This window comes from Bos grunniens, chromosome 5 (genome assembly GCF_055505025.1).
Source record: "Bos grunniens cultivar Pamir isolate PY7600 chromosome 5, Bosgru_T2T1.0, whole genome shotgun sequence".
Classification (NCBI taxonomy): domain Eukaryota; kingdom Metazoa; phylum Chordata; class Mammalia; order Artiodactyla; family Bovidae; genus Bos; species Bos grunniens.
Genome location: NC_141169.1, coordinates 57,057,783 through 57,067,292, shown reverse-complemented (window position 1 = coordinate 57,067,292; position 9,510 = coordinate 57,057,783). Strand labels below are relative to the sequence as shown.

The following is a 9,510-nucleotide window of genomic DNA, read 5'->3' as shown; positions in this document are numbered from 1 at the left end:
CACACACACACACACACACACACACGAGCGTGCGTGCGTCACACTGTCATTCGAATACACGCCGCCGCGCGGCTCACACCCAGGCACACGCCCACGCGCTGTCACCGAGACACACACCTGCAGGCAGAGACGCTGGAGCAACACACTCACCAGAGGCTTTTTCTGGTTCTCACACTACATGGTCCTGCAGGCAGAGGCGCACGGAAATGCCCACACGTGGGGCACACGCAGGCGTGAAGAATGCACAGACACGTAGACACATCAAAGCACATATGCCCATCTGACACCCTAGGACTAAGACAGCCAAAAACCTCAGAGGGTGGGGTGGTGGAGCAGAATAGGGACAAGACACACAGTGGCACAGACACACACCAGGGCACAAGTTTCAGGGGTACACACATCAACACACACACACACAACACCTGGGACTCTGATAGACACACCTCACACCTTCAGGGCAGACACATACATTGCACAGCAGGGGCACAGAGGCACCCCTCACACACTCAGAGTTCCACACCCACCCATGCTGAAGCTGCTGCCTCTGAGAGGTCACTGGGATCCCCAAAGAAGGCCTTGTTAGTCTAGCCATGTAATGAGGTTCTGATGACAGGAGATGCCTGGGGCCATGGACACTGAGCCGCTACTTAACTGCCTACAAACTTCCTTTCTTGGCCCCCAGAGCCAGTGGTGTAGGCCTTAGGCCTCTCTGGCTACAGCCAGCCCTGCTGGCTTCAACCCCCAAAGCTGGGGGAGAGGTAGGAGAGCCATAGAGGGGTATCAAGGCTACAGAGGGAGACTGCCAGGATCCCCAACACAGCCAGGAGGCAGGCTCACACCTGGTGCTGCCCAATCTTCTCACTTCAAGGAGCACTTTTCTTGCTCAGAGCCAGGGGGCCCTGGGGAGGGGTAGGATGTGGGTTATCTTGGACCCTCCTAACCCGAACCCTCCTTCCGTCTGTTTTCAATTCAGTCAGCTCCTTGGCCCAGACTTATGACCTTTGCAGCCTGAGGCAGCATCATCCATCACCCAGGCGGCTGCTAGTGGGATAAGGGGCTCTGGGGGCTCACACAGGGTCGCTGTCCCTCCTGCCTCCATCTCTTGAGACCTGCTCTCTGCCGTGGGCCAGGGCTCAATGGGCGGGGTAAGTACTGCGGGGAGGGTGTGACCAAGGTGCTCAATTGCTATAAATGGGCCTTGTGTCCCCACCCCTGATAGCCCAGCACCCTGTCCTTCGAGCTCGGCACAGTCAGCCCTCCCGCTCCTCCCGCCCTCCCTCTCGGGCCCTTTGCTTAATTTCCTATTAACTGCTGATAAATCCAATTAAACCGCCGCTCTAATTAGGGACAGCTGCCGGCTCTGGGAGGAGGGGGAGGAGGGTGCCCCCCCCCCCCGAGTGTAGGGGGAGAGAACAGCAGCTCTCTCTGCTTCTCGGTACCCCCACACCAGCACTGCCGCCCAATGAGCCAGTAAATTTGTTTTGCTTCAGCATTGGGGGGGGGTGCTCTCGATGATCTTGGGGAGCTCTGGTTTTGAGTCCCTTAGACCTCTTGATGAAGAGTTGCGACCCAAGCCCTAGCCGTCCCTGCTCCCTCCGCCCTTTGGTGGTAGGTGGATCCTAAGGAGGAATGGGGGCAAAAGGTGTGCGGCGGTAGATGGGGGCTTGTGATCTGCTCCCGTTCCAACCCAAGTGCGGTTCAAAGGGGCTGCCTGACTCTTCATTATAACCCCGCCGCCGCCCCGAGGCATCCCGGACAATCAAGGGCAAAGGGAAAAGGAAGCCAAACTAGGTTCTGAGACGCGTCTTCTCGTGTGCTTCCCTACCCCCAACGCACCTCAGCCTTCTGGATGGAAGAGGGGCGCTCCCGTCCTGGGCCCTCCTCTTCCCCAGCCCAGCTGAGCCTCTGCCCTCCCCCCTGCCAGCGGCAGATGGTGCCCGGGCTCCCGCTGCCAACCTTGCTAGGCGGTGCCAACCTCAGGCCTGGCAGACAACAAGCAGACGAGAAGAGGATCTCTTGGCTGGCCAGGGTGACCCTCCCCCACTCGCCATCAAGCTCAAGACCCTCAGCCGGCCTCATTCCAGCGGACCACCCCAGGTTGCCTCTCTCTGTTCCGCTCCCAGGTCCCTAAACTCCTCATCTCCCTCAGCTCCCTTTCCCACACCTTCCGGCTCCCGGCCACCTGCCACCGTGACCGGGGCCGATATATTTGCATATTTACATATGCAAATAATAGCATTTGCATACGGTACACCACAGGGGCGGCTCCGCGTGAGCCGGTTAGCTGTCTGCCCCGCGCCCTGTCTCTCTACCTGTCGCTAAGGGCTGGGGCGGGGGCCGCGCGGGAGGGGTTAGGCCCCCCGGTCTCGCTAGCTCAGTTCCCGGAGGATTTGAGTAAGTGTTGCCATGGAGACGGCACGCACCCCACCCCCTCCCAGGCCGAGGGTCTCGAGCTTGGTGTCTCCAGTTCTCTCCTCTCCCCCCGACCCCCGCCCATCCCATCCCTCGCACTTCAACCGAGATCTTGCATCGCCCCCTGGCGGCCTAGCTCGGAACTGAGCCAGGTTCGAAAATGGCAAGGGGCTGCCCACGGCGAAATCGCTCAGAGCTCTAGGGAGCTACCCTGCTACTGGATCCTGCTCCCAGCGGCAGGGGCGCGGGGACCGTGACCTCAGTCCGACTCTCTTTCTTCATTGACGACAGAGGCCTTGCCGAGCGGACGCGTCTATCTCCCCACCTCGCGCCAGCCTCAGCCCAGGTGGGTCTCGGGTTACTCGATGGTAGTGAGGGGAGACTGCTGGGGAAGATTCTCCACCCCTTCGGAGGGCTTCTCCTCCCTCCCCCTTCGGCCCCCAGTTAAACATCAAACTTTTCTTAACTTTTGTCAAAACTTTAATAAATTCTCAATATTCGATGGTTCGTCTCAAACCCCCACCCCTCCCGTCTCCCTAGTAGAGAGGCATTCTTTCTACCCCCACGCCCCCGCCAGATTTGGGAAAAAAGGCTGGGCCTGAGGGTTGCGAATGAGGCTGCTCCAGGCACCAAGAATCCGACGCCCTCGGCGGGGGAGGGGGACGGGAACCAGTCCCTTCCTGGAAGCCCCGTCACGTTTCGGTGGCCTTCCCAGCCCTCCCCAACCCAGCCATGTAGTTGCTTTCGCCCCTTTTCTCCCCAACCTCCACTGGGCCTGCCCAGAATGGGGTTTGGGTTATCTCCCACTGGCAGGCGTCAGCACGCCTAAATCTCCTCCAGAAAGTCGGTGGGGAACAGCCCCACCTTGCGGCCGGTGTAGACCTTGACGTAGCCGCCGGTTTCATCGCCTTTTTGCACCACAATCTAAAGAATTAAAGGACGAGGGAGAGAAAATGGAAGAGCTGAGCAAGGGAGCCCAAAGCCATGGAGGCCCAATCTGGTCCCATGAATGAGTTACGATCTGAAAGGAGTGTAGTTGGCAGAAGAGCCTCTGGGCCTGGCTTTGAGTTGGGGCACCAGAGCTACCTGGTCCTTCTTGAGAGTGATCTGCCCTATCTCGCGGTTCCCCACGAAGGATCTGGTTACGCGGTGCACACGCTCTCCAGCCCGGACCCGAATAATGAAGTTTGGAGGGAAAAATCCGACCTTCTCCCCTATTTTCCCCTAGAGGAGGTGGTAGGAAGAATTAATCTCACAGTCTCAGGCTCTAAACTCAACCCACGTCCCACCTGAGCCTTAGCCATCTCTCTTACCCGCCACCACTCCTCATTGGAGTCATCAATGACTGTGATCTTCTCTCCAGGCCTGGGACAGGAAGGAAGGGGCCTCTGAGATTCAGGGACCTTACACTTTCGGTCCCTTGGCTGTGCCCAGCTCCAGCCCCAAATAGGCTCCATGCCCTGAGTCCCCCCTTTTCCTTTCCCATAGGGAACTGGGTTCTCCCTCTCCATTCCCAGTACACCCCCACCCCAATTCTAAGGTCTCTCACGGGAAATCCAGATCGTCCTTCTCCAGGGCTTTGAATCGATAGAGAGCCACAAAGTAATGAGACTGCTGGAAGCCAGGCTGCTTGTGCTGAGGGTGAAAGGGGGTGAAGAGTCTCAGGGCTCCTCTGTCCCACACTGAGGGGCAGGAGGCCAAGGCAGGGACATTTTCCAGACACGCTACATTCCACCTCTCTTCTGTGTCCCTGAACTGAGAGGAATGTGTTGGTCATGTGTATGGGTGAGGTGGTGAAAAGGGCAGGTTAAGGATTGGAACCCACAGAATATGTGTGAGTGCTGTCAGACCTGGGTTGGGGAGAGGACCGGGGTCCCCTTAGGGAGAAAAGATTCTCACTTTGTCATCAGGTGTCTTCTTTTCAGCTTTCTTATCCCCTTCAGGGTTTCCTAGAATGGGAAACACTGACAAATTGTCTCTGGCTTTTGGACGGTAGCCCTCAGTCCCTTACCTTTCTGTTCCAGGGCCTCTTATCTCTTATCTCCCTTTGGCTCTCCATCCCTGGGGCCATGACTGAGCCCCAGCCCTCGTCCATCTCAATGGACAGAGGTGGGTGTTACTCACCATCCTGGGGTTTGCCTTCCTCTGGTCTGGCAGACTCTGGCTCCTCTTCCATCATGGCCGCTAGAGACTGGAGAGGGTACCAGCATTAGGAAGATGCTGTCTTGAAAACCCACATTGCCCTGGCTGTCAAGTCAGTCCAGAGAACTACAGAATAGGATCTCAGGTTTGGAAGGAGCCTTGGAGGAAGTATCTAGCCAACCACCTGCCTACTGCACGGACTTGCTCTGAAACATCCTGCTAGGTTACCACCTAAATCGTGTTTGAATGTAGGTGACAGGAAGTTCACTACCTTGCAAAAATCCTTGTCTTTTATGTAATGTCTGCTTTTCAAAATATTACAGTGTGTAAGAGAAAAACAGGCAGCACAATTTTTGTAATTCCTTTAAGACGATAGAACCTGAGTGGGCTAGCCTCTCTGGAAGCAGTCAGATCACACTGATAGTACCTTAGAAGTCATGGCTCACTCCACAGAAATCCCTAATTTGCACCTAACCTCCATATCAACTACTTTGAGGCCAGATCTCTAGTTGTGTTTTTGTGCAGTTGATTTTTTTTTTGATCCAAGAACAGTTAGGTATTTTTTCCTTACAAAAATTTTGGATTATTAGTTCTTGGTCTTTCTGCTAGTCTGTAAGGTTTTTGAATATATTATTCAGTGTATAAGTTTTCCCTCATAGGTTTCCTACAAACTTCATGGGACATATCATTTATATCTTCATTTGTAGCAGTGAGAAAAATGTCCATAGGTGAGAACCAAGGACTAAAGCAGGTCAAAAAGCATCAGAAACCTCCCTACAGTTGGAAACTCCCTAAAGGACCAGGATCCTTTGGATGCTGTCATTCAACTAATTTTACGAATCCATCTAACTGTGATCATTATCCACATTAGTCCATCCTTGTCCAGAAAGATATAAGGATATGCTAACAAATCCCTTGCTGAGCTGAATACAAGTCTATTGTATTACCAATCTAGGAAATGAAGGTGCTCTTGGCCACAAGCTTTGTGTCTCAGTTTCCTCATCTTTAGGATAGATGAGTCAGAACAGATTGTCTTCATGGGCCCTTATGGGGTTCTAGAATGGCATGACAAGTTCTCCCTCCCAAATCCAAAAGCATAGATCGCTTCTGTTGCCTGGCAATGCCAGAGGCCTAGGTCCTAGCCTTTAGTTGAATTATGGTGGTTAATCTGACAAGTTCAGAAGGGAGTTCCTAGAGTAAACACATGCTATAAGGAGATGCTAAACTGAGGCCCTTTAAAACTGCACACAGAAATTTGTCTGTCGGGTTGTGTGCAGTTTTAGGGGAAAAGGATCCCTACTTTTGTCAGCTTTCCAGAGAGGAGACAGGACCTGCTCATTGGGGTCTCTGGAACGGATCTCAGTAGGAAGATTGGGTGCTCACATTTTTCTTATCTGCCTGTCCCTTCTTCCTTTCTTTGTTTGCCATGATCACCCCAGTGCGAAGAGTTTCAAACACAGGGTCATTGCGATTGGCAGAAGCTAGTTGGAATGGAAGAAGAAAAGAGATATTAATGGGGAGGCAGGAAAAGGCTTGGAGGAAAAAGAGACCACCTAAGTAAGGGAGAGATGGGATTGAGTAATAGATACCCGAGTGTGTGTGTTTAGAATTAGAAAAGTGTCAGCTGGGTATACCTAGATCATCAATTTATAAAGAACTCTAAAGACATCACTGGAAATATGATGGAGAAAAATATTTATCCGCGCTCCTTCCAGGCCGAGCATTATATGTTGTTAGAAAGACAACTCTACTAATAAGTTGCTTGGGAGCTGGGGAATGCTCAGAACCACTCTTTTCAAGGAGAGTGGGTCCTTTGTGTTACTGTTGGCTTTTATTCCTCTGAGTGGCATGTGCAAGCTGGGGTACTACCAGCAGTGGGTTCTTCTTTTTTTCCATTCATGCTCCTCACAGAGAGTTCAGTCTCTTCTCCAGATAAAGGTTGAGCAAATTATCAATGAATACATTTTTAAGGGGTGCCAAATTATGAATCTTCCCAGGATGCCCACAGCTCTTGATCTGGCCCTGAGCCTGGCGTTATTTTGTAATAAGGAGATGAGGAGAGTGTAGTTCATGGTTACAAATGGCTTTGCATAGAAAGAGCACAGAGTTTGAATTCAGGCAGATGAAAGTTTCAGTCTCTTCCTTACCATATAGAGCTAAATCTTATCTCCCCCAGCCATAAAACACGGGGATACTGACTTTGTATCCAAGATGGCTAAAACACTAGATTGAGTGAAAACGATGGGAAATAGAATGTTTCAGAATTTGGCTTCCAAATCTGGAGATGGTGATGAAAGCACCTCTAGGCTTTCCCACTCCCTCAGGTTCCATACGGGGCACTTACAGAGATCTTTGACACAAGCGTACTGCTGGTTGCTGTAGAGTGGAGAGCTATAGGCCCGATGGAAACCAGGGGGCTGTAGGATTGGACAGGAGACAACATTAACGATACGAGGCAGGGCCCAGAACCCCATCTCTCCCACAAATACTTGCCCCTTCTTGGAGTGAGAGATGGGCTGAGGAAGAAAAAGCAGGGAAATAGGTGGGATGACTTGAGGAGGGGCTGGCAGAGGAGGAAGCTGGCCATATGTCCCCTCCCTTCTACTTTCTTGCTCCCCAGAGCCTACTCACGATCTTGCCGAAGCATCTCTGCATCTCCACATAGGACTGGCAGTGTTCGTGGATGTTGGTTTTGCAGTTCTTACAGCGAAGCCCAAATTTGTTGTTGACTTGGGAGATGGAGAGAATGCTGGGTGAGGCTACTGGTTTCCCTCCCGCTTTGAAGGGCTGCTGCTACTCTAGCTCCCAGGTCCCCTTTCTGTCTGGGAGCCAGCACTGTCTCTAAGTATTTTCTTAGAGCCAGATCTTGCCACAGCCTGTCTGATAAGACAAATACTTCTCTCCTAAACCCTTTCCCCGACCCCTGCCTTCAACAGCACACTCTCCACTTCCCTTTGTGACTCACGCACAATCATCCGGGCACAGACATCACAGAACTTGGGCTTCTTGAAGAAATGATCTTTGAATTTGTGAGGTTTATCATTAACAAGCTTAGGAGGCTCTGGGGGTGGCTCCTCCTCTTCCTCCTCTTCTTCCTCCTCTTCCTCATAGATGTAGTAGATGGGCCCACCTCCAGCTCCCACTGCCTCCCCATTAGCCTGGGGCTCTGGGGGAAGCTCCATCTCCTTTGTCCCTGTAGACTCCTTCCTGAATAACTGTTTCAGCCGCTGTAGCTGAGGGAGGGAGATCCAGTGTTGAAAGAACTGTCTTGCTTTCTAGAGTAGGTAAGGCTGAGGCTATCTATACATTTTTCTACCTGGGACAAGGGCCACACTCCGGGATTAGGGGGTGTGGGGGCTGCGGGTGCTGTTGAGCATTTTAACAGTAAGTAAGATTTTAACATATACAAGTGAGATCAATTCAAGCATTTTTCTTCAAAAGCTGCAGGGGCTCCCCAGCTCCCCAACCCCGGTGGTCAGAGGCCCAGACTCACCCCACCCTTCCGAGTCTCTGATGGAAAAGAGGAGGACTCCAGCACCTCCTTTTCTGTCATCCTGCAAGAAGTTGGACCCACTGTGAAATCTCATCCCCAGCTGCCATTCTTCCCTCCCTTATTCCTGTCCCTTGTAGTAGGGTGGTCCTTGAAGGGGAGGCTTTGCGAGAAATTTGGTTAAAGAGAGATCCTTTCACAAGGTTTATGAGCAGGGAGGGCCAGAGAAAAGCCCAGCAGACTAAAGAACTTCCCAACTAGCTTCTCAAACCAGTAAGCATCCTTCTGCCCTGAGGGACAACCCAAGTTTACAGCCCCAAGGCTGCATGGTTTAGGGATTTTCCTACAGATACTTTGTTTCTCCTGGAAACCTGGGGCAACAGAAATGTGACACACACACCTTCCTAGATCCTCTTTCACGAGGTTTAATGTGTGTGTCCACAAGCATGCGTGGAGGGATGGGCTGAGGACAGTTGTTCTCCTCTAGCTCTCTCGTGAGCCCTGGGGGCCCAGTGCCTAGTTCCCAGCCTGCCTCAGGCTTCAGCTATTTTAAGTTTTCAGAGTAATATGAGCCTTTCCTTCCCTTACTGCTCCATTCTCCTGATCCCACCCCCACCCCACCCTCCAATCCTAGCTCTTGTCCTGGAGTAGCATAATAAATTCACTCCTAAAACCCAAACTACTCACAAACAAGGAGAGAAATGAAGAAGCTGAATAGACTATGGATTGGGGAAGCTTGGGTGAGCAATCCTGGAAACGGAAAGAGGATGAAGAGGCAACTTACGTTTGGGATTCCCTAAGTCAGTTCACAGCCTGCAGAGGAAAAGAGGGAGCCCCTGTGATCTTGATGGTGGTGCTGGGGGAGGACTGGTCGTCTTCCTTGGGGGCTAAGCCCCCCCAGTACCCTCTGTACTCACACCAGCTACCCAGACGGTGTTTGTAGACCTCCTAGCCTCTTGCCTTGGTGTCAGAGCTGAAATGACAGGGCTAGAGGAAAGTGGACAGCTGAGCGACACAGCTGACACAGAGAAATTGGACACGGGGCGGGCTGGACCCTAACTCCTCCCACCCCCCCGGGTGCTGTTGCCCAGTTTTTCATCTATGGTGTGCAGGTCAGAACTGGCTAAATTCAGGAAGGCACTGTCCATACTGCATACTCATGTGCATGAATTTTTTGGGGGGTTGCTCCATATAGCTTGTGGAATCTTAGTTCCCTGACTGGGAATCGAACCTGGGCCCAGTGAAAGCTCAGAGTCCTAACCACTGGACTGCCAAGGAATTCCCTCATGAGAATGACTTTAAATAACTAAAGGTAAAGATGAATTATAAACAGCCTTCTTCATCCCCTTATCCCAAGGTCCAAACACCTCCCCAGTTCTACTCTCTCTGGAATCTAGCTTTCAGCCTCTCAGCCACTGTCGTCTTGTGGCCACGTGTTTTTGTACCCTCAAGCACTGATCTAGCTT

The 9,510-nt window shown here is 52.2% G+C and overlaps 1 protein-coding gene and 1 long non-coding RNA gene across 6 annotated transcripts; one reads left to right on the top strand and one right to left on the bottom strand.

Annotated features, from left to right (window-relative positions):
* Positions 1-971: 971 nt before the first annotated feature.
* On the top strand, positions 972-2,914 carry LOC147371998 (uncharacterized). The gene is made up of 2 exons (XR_015163882.1): positions 972-1,145; positions 1,925-2,914. It is a non-coding gene; the product is annotated as an uncharacterized LOC147371998 (long non-coding RNA).
* STAC3 (SH3 and cysteine rich domain 3) lies at positions 2,870-9,024 on the bottom strand. Of its 5 annotated transcripts, XM_086400438.1 has the most exons (13): positions 8,962-9,024; positions 8,829-8,857; positions 8,048-8,108; positions 7,520-7,787; positions 7,186-7,283; positions 6,899-6,971; positions 5,938-6,035; positions 4,537-4,603; positions 4,312-4,361; positions 3,962-4,047; positions 3,726-3,777; positions 3,499-3,636; positions 2,870-3,336 (listed from the first exon to the last, which is right to left on the bottom strand). In XM_086400438.1, exons 3-13 carry the CDS (start codon positions 8,105-8,107, stop codon positions 3,238-3,240), a joined length of 1,089 nt encoding a protein of 362 aa, XP_086256564.1. In that variant the 5' UTR covers position 8,108; positions 8,829-8,857; positions 8,962-9,024; the 3' UTR covers positions 2,870-3,237. The 5 variants fall into 5 exon arrangements, with proteins under 5 accessions (XP_086256564.1, XP_086256563.1, XP_086256565.1 ...); XM_086400437.1 differs by having other exon boundaries at positions 8,829-9,024; XM_086400439.1 differs by lacking the exon at positions 3,499-3,636 and having other exon boundaries at positions 8,829-9,024.
* Positions 9,025-9,510: the final 486 nt, after the last annotated feature.